This window comes from Dromiciops gliroides, chromosome 3, assembly GCF_019393635.1.
Source record: "Dromiciops gliroides isolate mDroGli1 chromosome 3, mDroGli1.pri, whole genome shotgun sequence".
In the NCBI taxonomy this organism is placed as follows: domain Eukaryota; kingdom Metazoa; phylum Chordata; class Mammalia; order Microbiotheria; family Microbiotheriidae; genus Dromiciops; species Dromiciops gliroides.
In genome coordinates this window covers 1,885,996-1,906,016 of record NC_057863.1, presented here as the reverse complement: position 1 = coordinate 1,906,016, position 20,021 = coordinate 1,885,996, and the positions used below count along the sequence as shown (strand labels likewise).

The 20,021-nt window shown below is 58.1% G+C and overlaps 1 protein-coding gene across 2 annotated transcripts in view; it reads right to left on the bottom strand.

Annotated features, from left to right (window-relative positions):
• The window catches only part of ZZEF1 (zinc finger ZZ-type and EF-hand domain containing 1), a 69,820-nt gene that overhangs the window by 41,581 nt on the left and 8,218 nt on the right, over nucleotides 1–20,021 (bottom strand). For both annotated transcript variants that reach the window (XM_043992195.1, XM_043992196.1), the window contains exons 6-24: nucleotides 19,588–19,798; nucleotides 18,391–18,507; nucleotides 17,537–17,715; nucleotides 16,705–16,803; nucleotides 14,261–14,352; nucleotides 13,181–13,329; nucleotides 10,973–11,084; nucleotides 10,419–10,631; nucleotides 10,197–10,297; nucleotides 9,956–10,113; nucleotides 9,569–9,702; nucleotides 4,936–5,006; nucleotides 4,666–4,780; nucleotides 1,797–1,956; nucleotides 1,293–1,414; nucleotides 1,083–1,205; nucleotides 587–753; nucleotides 427–508; nucleotides 93–291 (exon numbers count right to left, since the gene is read on the bottom strand). In XM_043992195.1, the coding sequence (XP_043848130.1) occupies nucleotides 93–291; nucleotides 427–508; nucleotides 587–753; nucleotides 1,083–1,205; nucleotides 1,293–1,414; nucleotides 1,797–1,956; nucleotides 4,666–4,780; nucleotides 4,936–5,006; nucleotides 9,569–9,702; nucleotides 9,956–10,113; nucleotides 10,197–10,297; nucleotides 10,419–10,631; nucleotides 10,973–11,084; nucleotides 13,181–13,329; nucleotides 14,261–14,352; nucleotides 16,705–16,803; nucleotides 17,537–17,715; nucleotides 18,391–18,507; nucleotides 19,588–19,798 (2,604 nt within the window). The remainder of the gene's footprint in view (nucleotides 1–92; nucleotides 292–426; nucleotides 509–586; nucleotides 754–1,082; nucleotides 1,206–1,292; nucleotides 1,415–1,796; nucleotides 1,957–4,665; nucleotides 4,781–4,935; nucleotides 5,007–9,568; nucleotides 9,703–9,955; nucleotides 10,114–10,196; nucleotides 10,298–10,418; nucleotides 10,632–10,972; nucleotides 11,085–13,180; nucleotides 13,330–14,260; nucleotides 14,353–16,704; nucleotides 16,804–17,536; nucleotides 17,716–18,390; nucleotides 18,508–19,587; nucleotides 19,799–20,021) is intronic.

Below are 20,021 nucleotides of genomic sequence, written 5' to 3'. Positions count from 1 at the left end.
ACAAGCTGCACCCCCCATAATCTGGGTCACGCGCCCTCAGCCCACCTGACCAGAAAGTCACGGTGCAGGCCCAGATGCAGAGAGCCACTTACGGTCAGTCCTCCAGGCCAGACACTGGGCAGCCAGGCGCCCCATCAATCTGGATACCAGGAGCTGTAAGTCCAGGCCCCAGGAAACAGCCACATCGGGCAGGCCATAGGCGGTGACGGTGAACTTGTAGCCCCATTCGTTGTTACTGCTGTCGGAGTGGAAGAGAAAGTGCAGCTGGGGGCCCGCCTTAAAGGTCACTTTCTAGAGAGCAACGAAACAGGGATTTGGCCACACGTGGCTGGGCTGGGGGCACCTCCCCGAGAGCACCTTCAGGGGGCATGTGGGACCTGAGCCTCCCCCGCCACAGGAGGGGCCGGCCCCTCCAGCGCCTCCTACCTTGGGCCACTTGTCCGTGCCGACCTTGGTGTCGTAGCGTGTCTTCTGTCCACGCGCGTCAGTGAACTCCAGGTAGTCATACCTGCAGGGGCAGCACCTCCATGACTCACCCAGTCCCTTGGGGGGCAGGGGTGCCGGGAAGGGAGACCCCCCCCCTGACCTGGTCTCCGTTTCACACTTGTCATCGAACTCCACCTCGAACGCAGTGGCCCCTGGGCTCAGGAAGACGGCCACGTCGTGAGAGTTGTTCTCGTAATTATGAGGAGACTCCATGGCCCACGTGTTCAGGACCACCGGCTGCTCCTGCTGCCAGCTCTCCATGTCCATCTGTGCCAGGAACACCCCCAAGGCTGCACATTACCTCGGGCAGGGTCTCATGCCACCCCCCCCCAAGGAGTCCCCTAGAACCCTGCCTTGGCTACCGCAGCCCACCCCTGCACCGAAACATGCTGGGAAGTGCCCGAGCTGGAGACCTCCTCCCCTTGGACCTCCCAGGCCTGGACTGGCACGGCCCCTTCCACCAAGCCTGGCTTCCATGCTGTGGACAAAAGGGGAGCGCAGAGAGGGAGGGCGTCCAGCAGGCCCGAGAGGAGGAGCAAGGGGTTGCCTGCACACATCCCATGCGGGCACCAAAACAACAGCGAGGCGAGGGTTACTTTATTGGGCCCGTCCTCAGGGTCGCCGCAGAGGTTCTTCAAGAGGTCTGTCAAGGTGCTGAACTCCCTGAGCAGCGCCAGGTGGGGAATGTCCAGGGGGCAGAAGTCCAGCAGGAAGATGGCCTGCAGAGAGGCGGGAGAAGGCGCCTTCAGTGAGCCGGCCGGGTAGCACGGCAGCACCCACTGACCACAGCTACCCTTGGTCCTCACCAGCTGACGAGCGGCCGTGGCAAACACGGAGTTACATAGCTTGTCTAATATTGTTTTTCCACTGTACTGGGACAAAAGTGACCGCAGAACTACCCTCATGCTGGCCAGGAACTGTCCCACATCTAACAAAAGGAAAGGAGAGTCATTCAACACTTTCCATGACATGGCTACCTCCAACTCAGTCATCCCTCAGCTCCGTGGCTGCTCTGGTGGACTCCGGGCAGGTGCGGAGGGGGCATGTGCCACATTCAGGAGAATGACACGTGGAGGCCACCCATGGGGGAAGGCCCTTTCCCTGAAAGCCTGGGTATGGGCACGGAGTGGGATGGATGCTGCACAGTATGGACACTTTGGAGGGGTGCTACACTGAGCGGGGGGACCTCCTCCCCCTCTCCAAAACACCGTTTGGGAGCCTAAAGCAGCCCCTTGCTTCTGTGGGGCGGGAGGGTCGCACGCTGAGGGGAATCCTGAGCACGTGCCACGTGCCCCGGCGCTACGACTCACAGCTCTCCACCATCTCGGCGGCCAGCTTCTTGGCCTGTGGCTCGCTGCCCTTGAGCTGCAGGTAGCACCAGCCCAGCAGGCTCCCCTGCACAGACCAGAGCAGGGAGAACAAGGCCGGGCTGCTCTCCCCTGGGGCCGTGCCAAGCATCAGTAGGTCACACTATGAGAGAAGACCAAAAGAGAGGGTCACTGCTGGCCACTGACCCCCCGCCCCAAGAGAGCAAGAATGAGCCAGAACCCAGAGCAGGGACCCCTGCTCAGTGCTCCCCCCAAATCATCGCAAGACTGCCGCCATCTGGGGCCGTCATCCGGCATGTGAGAAAAGGAGGCTCTTGGGAGGTGGAATACTACGTGTCACCCTTGTCCTTTCCTCCTAGGCACCTGGCCAGGCCCCCGCCCCAATGATAGCACTAGGCGTTGGGGGAGGAGTGGGGGGGAATGGTGGGCGCCCGGTCTTGGCCTCTCCCTGCCAGGTGTCAGCATCATCCCACTAACACCTGAGCCCCACTCAGGGCCTCACGGTTTCTCCTGCATCCCCACCTCTAGCAACCTGATCCTGGCCCCACAACTATTGTTGGCTTCCTGACTTTCAATGAAGGGAGGGTGTGGCAGCCAAGTATCTTCTATGGTCCTAGAGGGAGGTGGCTAAGCTCCCTTGTGTCCTCTGGCCTCTTTAGAAGTGGTTTTTAAGATGGGCCCCCATGATCATGCCTGCTTTGGGGGTGCCCCGGGCCCCCCCAGCCTTCTCCACAGACTAAGGAAGGGGAGTCCATGATCCAGAGGCACTCCATGCCTAGGAGGTCCCTCCAGGCCAAGGGCATTTCTGGTCGGTCCTGTCAGTGGGAGGTAAGCGAGCAAGGCCAGCCTTGGCTCAATCCAAACAGACCTGCACAGACAGGCCCACGGCCAGCAGGACCACGGCCACATCCAGAGTGAGACGTGGGCCTTCAGGAAGAGTGGAGGGAGAGGGGCTATTGTGGCCACAGAAAATGAGGCGGAGGAAGACAAACAACAATGGCAGAGAGAGAGCAGCTTTGGCAGCAAGGCCAGTGTCCAGCCCGCAGTGGTCCTGGTCCCAAGCACCAGCTGCCTGGCCAGAGCAGAAAGGCAGGGTGGCATGGCTGGGCAGGATACTCTTGGAAAGCCCAGCTGTGGACAAAGAGAACCATGCTGGAAGGGCCATACTGGTCCAAAGACCACCAAGCTGGGTAGCATGCAGAGCAGTGAGATGAGGACTAGCCTGGAGTCCGGGCCATAGGACGGAGAGGGGCCGGCCACACATACCCTTCGTGCCGAAACCCAGAGCTGCCTCCCAGCTGGAGGTCTGGAGGGCCCTCAGGGAGGCCCTGTTAAGGAGGATTGGAGAAGGGAGGAGGAAACAGAGGGGAGGGGGACAGCTCGGGAGAGACAAGGGGGTGGTGGGGAGCTCAGACTAGAGGCTTTTTTTTTCTTTGCGGGAGCAGTGAGGGTTAAGTGACTTGCCCAGGGCCACACAGCTAGTAAGTATCAAGTATCTGAGGCCGGATTTGAACTCAGGTTCTCCTAAATCCAGGGCTCGTGCTTTATTCACTGCGCCACCTAGCTGCCCCCAGACTAGCGGCTTATAAAAAAACACACACTGAAAATGGTCCCTCAGGAATGAAACTCTGACTGAGAAAGAGCCAGGGCAGTGGCTCCACTGTAGTGCTAAGCAGACCCACACCCAAGAAAGGTAATGCGCCTCCCACCTCCCAGGAAAGCCTGACCGCCAGGGGCTGGGCCTCTAACGTTCTCCAACTCTCTGGGGGCACCAGAGTCTCTTTTGGCTTAAACCGTTCACACGGAGTCTGAAACAATCCACTTAAGCCCCGCTCACAAATTCTGGCTGTGCCACCACTGGCCTCGCTGACTTGCAACCGGCTTTGGCCTCTCCCACGCCCACCCATAAGGAGCTTCCTGGAGGCCACACCTTGATGTCTTCAGGGCCAAAGGCGAGGGGGTCCTAGGACCTGCAGCCACGCAGCAAGGCATCCACGGGAGGACAAACAAGACAAGTGGGAGAAGCCCCAGCAGGGACCATCCAAGCTTCCACAGAGTTTGTTCTCTTCCTCTCAGGCCACCCCAGCCTGACTCTCTGATAGAAGGCAGGGCCTGCCCTCTGGATCCACAGATGGGCAGGTGGGAGGGAGGGAGGAATGGAGGGATGGATAGAAGGAAGTTGGGAGGGATAAATGGAGGGAGGGAAGGAGGATAGACAGATGGAGGGAGTGACAGAGGAAGGGATGGAGGGAGGGAGTGAAGGAGGGAGGGCGTGGAAAGGGGTGATGGATGGCCAGAGGAGTCCCTTCATGCCAGCGAGTCTCCTTTCCCCGGACAATTCCCATCCTGCCTTGTTTCCTCCGGGCCTAGATGCATTTAGCACAAGGTCACCTGCAAACAAGGGCTTGGGGAAGCCTTTCCAGGCTCGGTGCTTTCCAGAGGCACGTCCTCGATGTCCCCTGGGCCTAGCAGTCGTCAGGGACAGAGACACGCAAGAGGTGGCCAGGAAGAGCGGAGGGGCGGCTGGAGGGTGGCAGGGCCGGGTCTCCTAGGCTCCCCAGAGCCACCCAGGAACAGGAGGCATGGAGATGACAGGGGCCGGGCACTGGACCCTGCCAGCCAGGCTGCCCACGCGGCGTAGGGCCCTTCACTCCCCTCGGGCCACCCCAAGATCGAGTGCGGTCATTCGCAGCGGTTGCCCAAGCACAGGCCGGCTGACCCTCTGAGGGCTGGCTTCTGCTGATCCAGCTGCACCCCCAGGCACAAATCCGTCCCACCCAGTCCCTCAGGTCCTGCGCTGACCAAAGCACCCAGGGTGGACCAGACAGAGGAGAAGCCCAGTGAGAATTACCTCCCGGGCAGCCGCTGCCTGCAGCGTGTCCATGACGGCCAGCACTTCCTGCACGTCCAGCCCCTTGGTGCCTCCTTTCTCTGGGAGCAGCAGCAGGCCCCCGGGGTTGCAGCCACTGGAACAACACACGCAGCCCTGTGAGGGGGGCCGCATGGGGGAGGGGGGGGGCCTGGACTCTATCCCTCTCACTTGGGGGGGCCCGCTGCTGCCATATTACTTCTCCTGCCTGGTCTGCCACCACCCCCCAGGGCGGGTCTATTGTTGACTCACCTGAAATATGTGCACAAGGACATGAAGGTGAGGTGCGCAGATGGCTTCTGCTCCGGCTCACTGATGTTCCTCTAGGAAACAAAAAGGCCAGCTTTCACACAGAGCCCTGTGTTTCTAAGGGGGCCGCGCCAAGGTGGGGCCTCCAGCAGCGTGGAAAAGCTGTGACCCCCTTGGACTCCAGCTCACCAGCTTCCAGCGGCAGGCCCCAGGCCCCCCAGACCCCCTAGGCCTGGGCCGAGAGCTCGGGAGCACAGATGCTTGACCAAAATGATGCCGAGTATCTGCCTGACTGAATGATCGGGGGCAGAGGTGGCACCCTGGTTCATGCCCAGAGCCCCCTGCCTTGGGCTTTGGGGGCTGCAGAGGCCTTTCCACATATAGCTCTTCTTTTCCAAGTTCCCCAAACCTACACGTGAGGCAGGTGTGGCGCCTCTGCAGAAGAAAAGCATTGCGCCTGGGGCCAGAGGCTCAGTAGAACTAGGCCGCCTACAGTTTCATCCCTTACAGAGAAAGACTCCCCAAAGAGACTAAGGCAGGTGCCCCAAACGAGGGGGCGACCGGTGACGCTCCCCACATCCTCCCCTGATGGACCCAGCGGAGATCTCACCAGGTGCTAGGGCAGCTCCTGCTCTGAGAGTGCAAGCAGCCCGCCCACCGAGCACCCAGACCCCCAGGACTTGGGCGTTCCTGGGCGTCCTGGTACCACACTGCCAGGGGCAAGGGTTCTCACAGTCTGCTCGGCCACCTGTGCACCCCCCCACACATGTGTGCACACTCACATTTACACACATCTATGCACACACATACAACCACACACACTCACAGACTCGCATTTGCACATGCGGTCACAAACTCACATCTATACATTCCCATTTGCACACACATACATTCACACAAACAGAAGCACATTCACACACACAAATATGTCTATACACACTCCCATTTACACTCACATTTATGTGCAAATACACATTTACACAATGTGGTAAAAACTGTAAGTTTGAGCTGAATCATTTGAGAGTTGAGCGCATGCTACTGAAGCTGCTTTTGAAGGACCGCCCTTTTGGGGAGGAGACCACGACGAACGGCTGGCCGTGCACCTGCTGCTGCCCGGAGAGCTGGCCAAGCATGCCGTGTCTGAGGGCACCAACTTCCGGGACGGCAGTTTAAAAACTAAAGGTGGAACGGAAGTTGGCGCTCTCTCTCTGACTTTGCAGCTTAGCCTGGCGTGGTGGTTGGCTCTGGTTCTCGGCCTGGCGGGCAGTTTTGGGATTCAATGAGTTTTATAGGAAAACAGAATAAGCTTAGATTAAGTAAGACTATTCATTTGTATTTCTACTTTCCTATTTCCCTAATTGGTATCACCTGTTTGTTGGCTAATTAATCCCCAAACAATAAAAGCTAATCCCTCTCTGATTAAAGCTCAGAGGCTTCTTTTTCTTAGTGGTCTGGGAGATATATAAGGGAAGAGTTAAAGGGGGAGTTTAATGCTCCTATATCCAATTTTCAATCTCACAACACCGACATATAAAAATGCAATCTACACGTTGACATATATATGCACTCCCATTACACACACACACATTCACACAGACCTTCACACACAAACTCACATCTACACACATTCACACAAACACATGAGAGAAAAGACCATATCTGGACTCTTCTCAGGGTCCTAAAAATAGTGAGTCCAGTTTCAAGCCCCACAACCTTGTTGCCTGAGCTTCCCAGCAGGGGGCCGCCCAGCACACAAGGCTCTGAGGAGCTGAAGCTCTGGCCCCAGCAGGGGCTGGAATGGAGCCGAGCTGGGCTGGGAGTTCAACTGGAGGCACCCGAGGTGATCCCCGCATGACCCCGATGTATGTTCAGACAGCACTGTTCTAGTGAAGAATGGACATTCTTGCCCAGAATAAGGTTAAGGCCTCGTGTCGTGATCTGATTGGTCTTTACAGTTACCATAAAATAGGAGGTTGGTACTGTATGCTGTGATTGGTTGTTTCTGTAATGCTGTATGTAAATGGGAACTGTAATGTGATTGGTCGAGAGGGACCCTTGGTGAGTATAAATAGAGGTGAGGGACCTCACTTCAGTGCACTCTCTGGCCCATTCAGAAGAGTGCCCATCTTCGAAGATGAATAAAGACGCCTTCTCCCACCCTCTGCTGCCTGCTCAGATTCGTTGAGCTGCACCACACCGTTCGAGCTGTTAGCTGCATTTCTAACACACACAACCACATTTACCCACTCATTCACACGCAAACACATATATACACACATGCATACATTCCCATTTACACAAATTCACATGTATACACATTCACACACACAACCACATTTACCCACTCATTCACACACAAACACATATATACACACATGTATACACTCCCATTTACACAAATTCACATGTATCCATTCACACACACAACCGCATTTACCCACTCATTCACACACAAACTCACATGTATACACTCCCATTTATACATTCAGACATTCACACACAAATTCACGCATACACACACTCATATGCATTCACAAACACACACCCATTCACACACAAACTCAGATGTGTACACACGTATACACTACCATTTTTACATTCAGACATTCACACACAAACACATGCACACACACTCATGTATGCACATTCACACACAACCACATTTACCCACTCATTCACACACAAACTCACATATGCAAATCAACACAACCACATTTACATACTCATTCACATACAAACTCACATGTATATGCAAACTCACATCTACACATTCACAACCACATTTACCCCTTCACACACAAGCTCACACACAACCACATTTACCCACTCATTCACACACAAACTCAGATGTATACAGATGTATACACACATGGATACATTCACACACAAACTCACATGTACATACGTTTGCACACATACACTCCCACTTACACTCCCCTGCCCCCCAAATAAAATAGAGCTAGGCCTTTTCTGTCTTGCAGATCTCCCTGGCCCACACAATCATGCCAGGAAACACAGCTGTGGCATGTTCAGGGGATTCCTCCAGGTGGCTGAACTCACCCCCTATGTGTCCATCTGCCCATCATCCTTCTTCCTGTGCAGGCTCAGCTCTGCCATCCCCACGGGCCTCACTAATCTCCTCAGAGACCATAATACTGGGAGGAAAGGGGCCTCCCCTCAGGCGTTCCTGCCTAAGCCCAGGATGTTGTGGGCACTGGTAATCTCAGACTTAGCAGGCAGACACCTAGGCTGGCTCCAGCTCAGAAAAATGAAAGCAAAATCTATCTCATGCCTATAAGAAAACCAGCCTGGGAGGTTTTCTTTCTCTAGCGATCAAGACAAATAACCAGAGGAAAAAAAGACAGAGGACTGGCAAAAGAAGCCAAAAGAAGCCTGGGTGGGCAGGGGAGGCCAGGGTGGCTCAGACATCAGCTTGGCAGCTGGTGGGGAGAGGAGGAGAGGGTGGCCTGGAGTCAGGGACTTTGGGTCAACTGAGCGACGAGTGTGGAGGATGACACAAAGCTCTACGGACCGGGCCAGCGGGCAGCCAGTCAGCAGAGGACACTAACTCACTGCCCAAAGTCAGACGACGGTACCAGAGGGCAGGTGAGGCAGGGGCAGGCATCCATCCTGCTGGGGCCAGGGCAGATGAGAGAAGGCGGCCAGTGAACTGTGAATGGCTGAGATGCTTAGGGAGCCAGAAAACAAGCAATAGGAGGCAAGGAGGAAAAAGACCAAAATCACCAGCAATCTCTGGAGAAAGAAAACGTGTTCAGACCTTGGGCACAAGCCGCTAAACCAGCAGGGCAGGCACAAATCCCACCTCTGATCGGCTCAGGTCCAGGCACCTCAGCAGAACGAGTGCGAGACAAAGGGCTCCCAGGAGAGCAAGAAGTGCCCGTCTGCAGCTGGCACAAGAGGCTGAAGAGGAGCAGAGGGAGGGGCTGCTGGGGAGCGGCACGGGCAAAAACGAAGGTGGGCCAGGAAGAGCATGCCCTCGCTGTATGACTTCCAGGACCGTGTGGGGAGGGAGCATGCAGGCCTTCTAAGCCACCCAGGAGAAAACACATCCCAGAGCAAGAGAGCACGTGGGCCTCGAGAAGACACCCAGGAAAATCTTGAAACAGCATGGGCAAAGAGTGAAGCGAGAGGCGGAGGCCACGGGGTGACTTGGCCAAGAGGGCAGAGCAAAGCTGAAGCTGTGAGGCCTGGGGCGAGGTCCTGGGGGCCTCCCTGAAGTCACGAGCACAGAATTGAAGCAGCCGCAGCCTGTGGCGCTCACTGGGCACCCACAGCCAGCTGTGGTCCAGGCCTCGGCCCTGAGCTCCAACCAACAGTGCGTGTGTCTGCAGAGGCGCTGGGAAGGAGGGGGCGGCAAGGATGAGGAGCGTGTCCTGGGTCCCAGAGGGCGGCTCCAGCCCAGGTACAGGAGTGCCCGGGCCACACACACCATACCTCTTGGCAGCAGGAATAAAGCAACAAAGCTCCTATTCAAACAGAGCGGGGGCCATTTCTCCAGTCCTTTTGGGTGGGTCCGACACCAACCCCAGGCCACCGGCTCCTCCAACCCTCAGAGAAGTGACAAGCCTGCCCCAGGTGGGTCCTGAAGACTCGGCCCACAGCACAACCCACTTACCATCATGGTAAAGAGATGGCGCCGCCGGGCATGGCCATCAGGGAAGAAGACAGCTGCTCCCTGGAGAAGCGTGTTCCTCACCTCTTCCTGGAGTCTTCTCACTGGCAGAGAGTCATCACCCGCTTGGTCCACCACTGACAAAACCAAGGAAGAAAGGAGGTGGGAACGTGACCTGCTGCCCAGTCTACAAGGACCCCATCGGCCCAAGGCCAACGCTGGGCGTGGAAGGCTCTAAAGCAGGGGAGAGGGGGAGTCCTGGTCCTTCCACCCAATGCTGGTGGCCCCTCTGGTTTGTCTGTCCAAGCCCCTAGAAGGAGGGGAAGAAGATCCCGGGGAGCCCCTCCCTTGCCCCTTCCCCGCAGGCAGAGTCTGGGCGGGCAGAGCTACCTTGGCATAGGTGTGTGTACAGCTCCTCAGGAGCAGTCTGTGGGTTTGGCGGAGAGCCCCGGGCTGCCGTGGGCTGGGGGTCTGCCGTGAGCTCGGACAAACAGCTCTGGAGAAGCCTCAGCAGCATGATCCGTGCCAGGACGCACTCTTCTCTTGGCCTAGGGAGGAGTAGCCATCCAGCGGCCCCAGAACCGAGGCGCCCCCCCGGCCCGCACCCTCCCACACACCTGCCCGACCTCACCTGGCCTCCAGCTTGCTGTAGAAGCCCCAGAAGAGCGGCAGGCCGAGGCCGGCCGTGTCCAGCAGTGGTTTGTGCCTGAAGCCGCTTTCTCTCTGCAGTGCCTGGAGGTTTGCCGAGACGAGAACGAGACGGCTCAAACAAGGACAGAGCCAGCATGGTGCCTGCCTTCCTCCCCAACCCCGAGGGCCCAGGGCTCTATTCGAGCGGGCCATGGCCCCATACCAGGTCCTGGGCCAGCTGCTGGACGAAGGCTAGTGTCTTCAGGAGCAGAGTCATCCCACAGATGCGGTCAGCTTCGGGATCACAACGGGCGCAGTCTGTGCTTGGGTCAAGCTCCAGGCCAGCCGGGCGCAAGTAGCCGTACATGCTCAGGCCCTGGACGCCCAAGCGCTCAGCTGAATCCCGCCGCGTACACAAGAATTTGACCATCAGATACTAGGATGAAAGCAGGAGCAGCCATCACCACCACACGCCTTGCCATGAGGAGCCTATTGGGCTCCCCAAACCCCGCCCCCCCAGGGCTTTAACAAAAGGGGAAACCGAGGCTCCTGTCTCAGAGCTCAAGGACGTGAACCACAGAGGTCACTGTGGTCAGAGCCCAGCTCCTCCAAAGTGGACATGTAGTTGTGTGGATCTGCCAGGGGCGGTGGGGGTGGGGGGTGTTAGGGGGCGGAAGGGGGCTGTGCCCCAGCTCCTTGTGAACAAACTCCCTCCCCCACAGAACATAACAAGGCCAGTCCTCTGCTCAGGGCGTGCCAACTGCATGCAGGTCTGACCTTGGCCACCCGGCACTGCTGCATCTTCACGTCCACCTCATCCCAGTCTTCGTCAGCTTCAAACCAGCCGGCGGGCTCGTCCTCACTGAGGTCTGCGGAGGAGCCGCCCACCCTGCGAAAGCCAGAGAAACCATCAGACACCTTCCCAACTCATACGTGTCATGGGAGCTCAAGGGCTGGGGCACACGTCTGGGCCAAAGGAGATCAAGGCAGTGGGCCCGGGACCGGCCACTTGCCATCTACCACAGGCTAAACGTCTTCAGTGTGGACGAGCAGGACCCAACTATGCATCCCCTTCTCAGGGGCTGCTCAGGAAGGAGGCTGAGTCACAGACCAGCACTCAGGAGGAATAAGAACCATTCGGGCCCTCAGATAACTGGTAAGGAGTCGAGACTTGCGTCAGGAAAGTGTCGAGGAGCCTCCCGCTCTCCCCACCCTGAGGACAGTGGTGGCAGCATTCAAGGCCCAGAGGGGCCGAGGAGTTGTCCCCAGGCTCCGGCCCCTCCCGCTCCTGAGCACAATCAGAGCTCTGTCATGTCTCAGCATCACCTCTGTCCCATCGACATGCACCCGGGCACACAGATAGGCAGTCCCGGTCACCATGGGGGGGGGGGGGGGAAGCACCTGCCCCTGCCGCCAAAAGAGAGGCAGGGGCTCGTCAGCACAAAGCTCGATGTCAGAAACAAAAGGGAAGGGAGATGTGCAAAGGACACACCTCAGACACAGGGAGCAGGGAACTCCAAGGGACCCCCTGAAAAAGGCAGCTTCAGACAAGCGGACCAGGAGGCCGGCACTGGCCACCCATCCAACACGCACCCCAGTCACGAGGAGACTACCCCAGGCAGCCCACAGCAAGAGACGGGGACCAAGGGCTTGACACTGGGCATGGGGCCACAGCCCTTACTCTTGCTCAGCCTCAGTTTCCTCATGTGTAAAATGGGGGTCCTGGTGGCACCCCTCCTCCAAGGCTGTTGGATCCAAAAGGACCTCAAATGGAACCGTGGTGAACCTCAAAGCAGGGCCAAAAAGCCAGCTGTGGGTACGGCAACCGCGTTAGAAATGCATGGGCCAAAATCTTCTGCAGGAAGATGATAGAGCCTGGCAGCAGCTGGGGAGAAGCCCAGGCAGACCCAGGCAACGAGGGCCACGGGGGCCAAGAACACAGCAGTGGACCTGGAGGGCGGCCGCTGGAGACCCGCGAGGAGAGCTGTCCCCAAGCGGACACGGTGTCTTGTGGGGGGCCCATCGGGGGTGTGGGGGCTGCGCTGGCATCGGTCAGTAACATTCTCATGCCAGGACCCAGAACAAAAGGCCAAAGCCAGGCCCAGGGGAGGCGTGAAGGACGATGACCGTTGGAAGGGCCGGCAGAGACTCAGGAGGGCCCTGAAGACCACACGGTGTGGTCCGTCAGCCCGCGGCGAGAAGCGCGACCACCTTCAGGGCGGCAGGCCCCATCCGGATGTCGCATCCCTTCCAGCATCTGCTGGCTCCAAGTCGAGGATCGGCCTCGGGACTGCCCCGGACTACTCTCAACAGCTGCTCAGGGACGAGGAGGCCGAAAGTCGAGGCCAGAAGGGAGTCCATGGATGAGGGCGCCTGTTATATGGTGTAGCCACGAGTCAAGCGAGGTTTGACGTACCCGTCGGTGAGGCGTGATGGTGTGCCATTGTCGGGACACTAGCGCAGGCTGCCGGCTGCAGCATCATGGTGGGCGGCACATCCCTGGGCCGCGCCAACAGCAGAACAGGGACAGAGAAGCCACGAGTCTCACATGAGAAATAATCCAGGATCTTCAGCTGCCTTGGGTCACGTGTGAAGAGGAGGAGACCCCGAGGGGGTCTGGAGGGAAGGCAGGGCACCCCTGCATGGTGGGGAGGCAGGATGGAGTGAGGGGAGAGGATGGCTCAGGGAGGTGGAGACGCGGCCTGATGCCAGACACTCCATTACTCGTCCTCAGTGAACCCCAGAGCCTGCCGATGACCCTGCGGCACCTTCGTGACAGGGAGAATACACTGAGGGAGCATGCCCAGCCCTCAATCAGCCGACCCAGCTGGCGGCATGAGGAGGCCCAGGGGAGGACCCAGGGGAGTCCTCACAAATCGACTCTGGGAAAACCATGCTTAGCTCTCATTCCGTCACCCACTGCTCCAAGGGTTTTCGCACAGAGAAGTGATGACCAAAGCCCATGGGACACACACCGTTCCTTACCTGCTTTTTAAAAACTGCCTGAACTCACGAGTCTTCCATGTGTCGTATCGCTCAAACCTTCGGAAGTGCTCCTCGGCGTGGAACTTTTCCGAGGAAGAATTATAAGCAAACACCAGTCCGCACTGGGCCCCAATGGCCCCACGTCGCACCTGCAGGGGACAAAGACGTCGGTGGGTAGGAAGGGTCACAGGAAGCCGCTCGCACTGTTTTCGCTCCAAAGCTCAAGACTTCCGAGGCTAGAACAGAAACGGAGCCGTTCAAAGGGTCAGAAGGAATGTCCCAGACATCATCTCTTCCAGTGGCTGTTTCCAAAGGGGAATCGCGCCTGTCTGGAGGCTCTGCCACTCTCTGCCGGAGCAGTGGGCCCTCCCCAACTCTGCCTGCCTCCCAGGGTGCCTGTGAGATCTCCACGAGACAGTGCTTTAGAAGCGCTACGTAAACACATCCCTGCAATGACATCCATGGGGACTAGTCCTTCGTGCAAATGCCACGCTAAGCCCCCACACGATTTAACTGTGTACACGGATCCCTGATTTCTTGGCTTGAGGGAAGCCCTGGGAGGAAGTGCCCAAGACCCAGACCCTGCCCCTAATGCCCCTGCCATGACCTCTGCGGAGGCCCCAGAGAGCACTCAGGTCAGAGAAGGAACACCAGCAAGCACTGGCGCTTTGGGCCCTGGGCCTTTGCGGAACTAGCTGGTCATGCCCATCCCCCCCCTTCAACAAGAAAGAAATCCCATGTCTGGTCAGGGGCTTGGGGGAACCAAAAGAAGGGGAGGTCTGGGGGCACCTTCCTCACCCTCCTCTTCCCAAGGTCAGAACACAGGGACAGGCTCATCTCCTGCCCTTGATCACAAGGGCACTGCTTTGGACACTGTCCCCCATATGATGACTGCTGGCCAAAGGACAACGAAAACGGATGTCCAGCAGAAGCTGTGGCCACTGAGCCAACGCTCCTCAGCGGAGGCCACGGCTCAAGCACCCATAGGCACCAAGACTGCCAACCTGAGCCTGACAGGCCGTCCACTCAGACAATGCCCCACGTGCATGAGGACAAAAGCCGACCCCCAGGAGAAACTACCTTGATCCTCAGCTGCGTGACCTGGAAGGCCGCCTCCGTGCCCGTGGAGAAAATGATGCTCGCCCTGGTCTTGCCCGTTTCTGTGAGAAAACCTGACAAGAAAAGCCAGGTGAGGTCTAAGCACCAAGAGGGTCTCTGAGTTGGAGGCCACCAGGTGGCTGGGCCAGATTCCCCCAATCGGCCCCCCACCCCCAGCCTTCCTTCCTGGGGCACAGCTCTGGCGAACCCCACTGAGCAAAGTTCCATGCTCTGCTTCACAGGCCCAGCAGAGCTGCTCTGGCCCCTTCTCTCTGTGGCAGGAGCGCACGCAGCCTTCCCCCGGCCCCTGGCTGAGCCTCCTCTTCTCTAGGCGAAACACCTCCAGCCCCTCAAACCATCCTTCAGATCCCCTTACGAACATCAGGGCCGTACATAACGAAGGGACAGGGCCAGAGGTGAGGCCCCCTCACCCATACCCCAGCACTGAGCCTCAGGTGACAATCCAGGGACACCCCATGCACCAGAGGCAAAGCCAACCACCAGGACCTCAGGCTCCTCTTTTTTTTTTTTAAGTGAGGCAATTGGGGTTAAGTGACTTGCCCAGGGTCACACAGCCAGTAAGTGTTAAGTGTCTGAGGCCGGATTTGAACTCAGGTACTCCTGAATCTAGGGCCGGTGCTTTACCACTGAGCCATCTAGCTGCCCCTAGGCTCCTCTTTTAATTATGAATGGTGGCGGTTGCATTTGATGCTCCAGAGACCCTTTCCAACGCTCACGTTCTGGGATGTTGGGTCTTTTGCTGGTAACAAACTCTATAAAGAACAAAGCTGTTCCTTGAGATATATAAAGGATAAATCACACAGCAATTGGCCAAAGGCCGGGCAATCTGCCTCTCTGGACATTTCTGGAAACCCGAGGTGCTCCTGGGGACAGCCAGAGCCTGAAAAAGAGCCCAGCATCTGCCCAGCCTTCTAAGGAATACAGCCATCCCCTGCCCACAATTCCCAGCCATCTTTGGGGTGGCAGTAGAAAACGAAGCCCACTTCGGTCTATAGTCTGGTCCGAGGAGCTGGGTGGCCACCAAGCCATGGGGGAAAGCCCAGAGCACCTCTCCCTCTTCTCTGGTCCCCTGCAGGAGCCATATGTGGGTCAGGAAGGCAAAGCACTTGGCTCCCAGACCTTCCTTCCAGTTCCTTCAATGCAGTGAGGCCCAACGGCCCCTTGCGTCCTGCTGACTCTTCCTTATGTGGCACCGTTGTCCGCACGGTTCTCCTGAAGGTGTTTCTAAATCTGACGTGGCCTGAACGTGAATTGCTTTGCCAGCTTCACAAACCAGAGTCCAAGTGGCAGGAGCAGCACAAAATAACAAGTTTCGTCTTTACAAATACCAAACCACCTGCCTTTTGACTTGAGATACGTGACGAAAACCTGAGAGATTGTTTTAATCTGTGTCAATGAAACCTCCAGAAATAAGCCAGCGTGCAGAGAAGCCAACACGCCAAGACTGAAATCTGTACCTGGATCCAAGAGGGGTCAACGGCGTCCCTCCCATCCCAGCGCCAAGTTCGAAAAGGGGTGAAACAGGCTCCTGTAGCGCCTGCCCCCTCACGGGCTGTGGGGCAGCACGACAGGCCTGTGCGGCAGGGTGCAGACGCTGGGGCTGGATCGGGACCCTAAGTCAGAGCTCCGAGGGCTTCCCCGAGTCCACCAGCCAGCCTTCCTCGTGGCGGAGGGGCTCTCCTCCTCTGCAGGGAGGGTTCAGCCGGAAGCGGGAGGGCTGGACGGGGAGGATGCCATCTGGGCCGATCCTGGGGAGCCCCTGCCCTCAGAAGCCCCTGGCCTGCAGGGTGACTCAGGGGACAGCGAATAAGCAAGTGAGCAGGCTTGGGGCCGGGCCTCCTGGAGCAAGGCCATCGGCTCTCTGGTCTCAGCCTGGTTTCCGCTCCGAAGGGCAGATGCGAGAGGCTGTTGAGTCTGGCCCGTTGCTCTAAGGATGAGCAAAGTGCCTGAAGCACAGGGAGATTCAGGGCCTTGTCCATGCTGGAGAAGGGGAGAACTGGATGAGGTCACCAGACCCCACCCCACCTTCCTTGAACCTCCATTGCAATGCCAGGTTCGGCTCTAGGAGCCCCACGTCAGGGAAGATGTGGAGGGGATCTCAGCCTCAGTGGGTCCGGTCCCAGGGGAGATGTCCGGTCAAACTAACTGACAAGGAGAGCTGTCCTGCCACTCGATGGCTATGTCCAAGTCACCCCATTTCCGGGCTGGGTTGACCTCCTGGACCCCAGCTGAGTCTTCGACGTGGTCTTCTTGCAAATGGTCAGTCGCAGACCACAGAAAGAACCCTAGCACTTGGAATGTGAAAGAGGCCTCAGCCCAGGGCGAGGCAGCAGCTGGAGAAATGGCGGGGTGCCGGCCCTAAAACACACACCAGGACAGCACCCGGCGCACACCTTCGTACTCACCATCTCCAGTCCATGGCTCCGCCAGGAGGTTTTCTGGCCCTGACTTGTCTCCCTTCCCTTTGACGTCGCACGCCTGAAGAGTCGGCTGCAGAATCCTGCCTGGCCAAGCAAAGAGAATCTGGTCACATCTGCCCGTGAGATGGGCTGCCAACAACAACTGAGGCTTTTTCAAGAAAACGATCCGTTTAAAGTCAAGATAGGAGTAGGAACAATGAGCCCCACCCTCTTTCTCCTTTCTGCCCAGCCCGCAGATGCCACTGGCCACACAGGGCGGGCAGCAGCTGGCACCGAGGCTCCAGAAAGTCATGGGCCAGAAGCAGACCCCTGGGGGTCTCCAAGCTAGCTATGCAGACGAAGAGGGGACGCCAAGAGGCCAGCCAGGCACGTGGCCCATCTGCTGCCAGACAAGCCCCGGGGCTGCAGCCAAACCGGGCCGGGGTTGGGGTCAGGGGGAAGGACAACTCTGGTGATGATGGCTGCGTGGGCTCTGCCGTCACTCAGTGAAGAGGATGCATTCCAAGACACCAGCCCATGACTGCCTGGTGAGGCCGGCCGAGAGGGACACGGCAAAAGGCGGCCCCCGTCTCCCAACTGACACGGTCAGGCACACCCCATTACCCATACCCACCCCCTGCCCCGGTCTGAGCCTCAACAAAAAGCCCTGGCCGGGCCTACTTGGTTCTAAGAAACTGACTGACCCTCAGGGAAGGGGTCACAAAGAGGGGGTGACACCGGAAGGGCCTCCTATCTCCTGCACCTGCACAACACGGGGCCTACGGGCAAGAACACACGCTCCCTGGGAGGCCGGGTGACTCCCGGCTGGAATATTCACCATATTTATAAAGCAAATTCTGCCGGACAGTGGCCATGGATGAAATCAGGGCCGAGGCCTGGTAGGGGGTGTCCAAGTGGTCAGTGATGGCACACAGAGAGCTGAGCACTTTGGCGACACTGCCTCTGGCCAGAGCAAAGGCCAGCAGGGTCAGCTCTACCTCCGGGTTAGCCGAGCAACTGCAAACCGAGAGCAAAGGGGTCAGAAGAGCTAATGGTCAGTCACGGGCAGGGCTGGGGCACAGAAGATGACAGAGAGGGCTGAGGCCTCTGCTGAACCTGGTGATGCTGTTGGAGCCCTTGGCCCACTGCAAGGGGGAAACCCACCATCCCCAAGATCAACTCCTCATATCCATTAAGATTCCACACTAGGGGCAGCTAGGTGGTGCAGTGGATAGAGCCCTGGATTCAGAAGGACCTGAGTTCAAATCCGACCTCAGATACTTAACACTTACTAGCTGTGTGACCCAGGGTAAGTCACTTAACCCCAATTGCTTCACCCAAAAAAAAAAAAGATTCCACACTAACTGAACCACACAAAGGAATACAGGGGACCTCTTTGCAAAAGGCTGCCTGCCCTCAATCCCAGCCCGGACTGAAAGGCCAGCAGCCCTTCCACCATGGCCCCCACTCCTGTCCCGGGTGGCCTTCTCTGCCTTGAGATGGCATCCATGCTTGCTAAGTCTTCCTCACTCAGAGCCAAAGCAATGGCTTTGGACACACTGGCTGAAATGGCCACAGCCCCACTAACAGAGAGGAACCTGCATTCTCTGGCAACATTTGCCCTCGTCCACACCTCCAGCTTCCCCCGTGCCACGTGAGGGAGGCAGGATGAGGTTGAGGTGGGGCACCCACCTGGTTATTCTCAGCAGGAAGCTGTCCACCTCGCCCAGGACGCTTGGAGACAGGAAGCTGGCCCCGTCGGTCGACGCCGGTGCCAGAGACAGCGGAGGCATGTGCTGCAGTGCCTTCCTAGACAGAGAAGCAGAGGCGGGGGTCTCACCTGGCTCTCCTGTCATGGGGCCACTCTCTAATCTTGGCGCTTTCCCTTCAAAAGGCCAGGTGGGGTCAGGCCGCCGCGGAGCAGAGCAGAACATTGCCACTGACCACGCCAGAAATGCAAGGACGCCGTGGTCCTTTGAACCCCAGGACTTGAGAACCAATGACCCCTGTCCAAAGAATCTCAGAATCTGATGTGGCCAGTCGCCCCATCCCCCCCAGCCTGAGAGTGCATGGCATCCCCACCCCCTTCCCCCAAGTGACCCGGGAAAGGCACGGACTAGCCTCCTGTGGACTCCCCCCAACCATCTGTGTGCTTCCCAACTGAACACAATGCCTCCCACAGGACGAGCTCAGAGCCCACGGGGTCACTGCCTAACAGGGGGCTGCCCTATCCCCCTGTCCCTCTCTCTGCAGGGCCAGTGCCCAGACCCCTCTGCCTTGCCATTCAATGCGCACGCCTGCCTTCAGGAGGACTTCTAAGTCCGCTTAGGCACACCCCCCAAAAGCCCAAGCACGCCAGGCTCTGCACGGACAGATAAGTCACAACCACTGCTGGTAAAGGGGCGCCCTGGGCCGCCTCATGGCCCATCAGACAACGTTAGGTGGTAGAAGGAGGGGCAGATGGCCCGGGGCAGGAAGCCTGAGGTTTGTCCGGCCTCTCTGCTGTGGCCCTGGGCCCATCTCTTTGGGCCTCCTGGTGAGTGACAGGGAGCTCCCTGCTCCTACTGCAGTAAGATCACAAGGCCCACCCAGGCACCGCTCTCCCCCCCCCCCCCAATTACAGGACATTCACACGCTGGAGGCTGAGGGGACTTCAGAGGCTGCCACGCCCAAGCCCCCACAAGATAGGAGTGACTGATGTAGGGTCACACATGCTTGTGGATTGCACAGACCCACAAAAGAGGCACTGCCCAGTCCCCAAGAATAAGCCCTTCCTCTTCCGACAATGACGTCTTCATTCCTGCAACGAGGGGATGCTCTGGAACCCTGCCTCTGGCGCCAACCCCCGTCTTTGCGGACACTGAAGGGAGTCGGCAAGGAGGCACTTACTGGGTGTTCTGCAGAATGGTCTGAACAAACACTGGGCTCGTTTCCATGGACGCCGTCACCAGAGAAGTCAGGAGGGACCAGTACCAGATGGCGGAGGCGTCTGATACGGAGACCCCACCTCTCCGAACTCTCTGGAAGCCCACGGCCCGGAGCCCGTGAATCCTGGTGTCACACCCGTCACTGAGACAACGCTTCACGTTAATCTGGACATCTGCCAAGGACAAGCAACACACGCGCCTCAACCTCCATGCTCAATGGAAAAGGGGGACCGGCATTTGGGCAGTGAACAGGTGTGGGAAGGGGGCAGCTAGGGGGCGCAGTGGATAGAGCACCGGCCCTGGAGTCAGGAGGACCTGAGTTCAAATCCGGCCTCAGACCCTTAACACTTACTGGCTGTGTGACCCTGGGTAAGTCACTTAACCCCAATTGCCTCA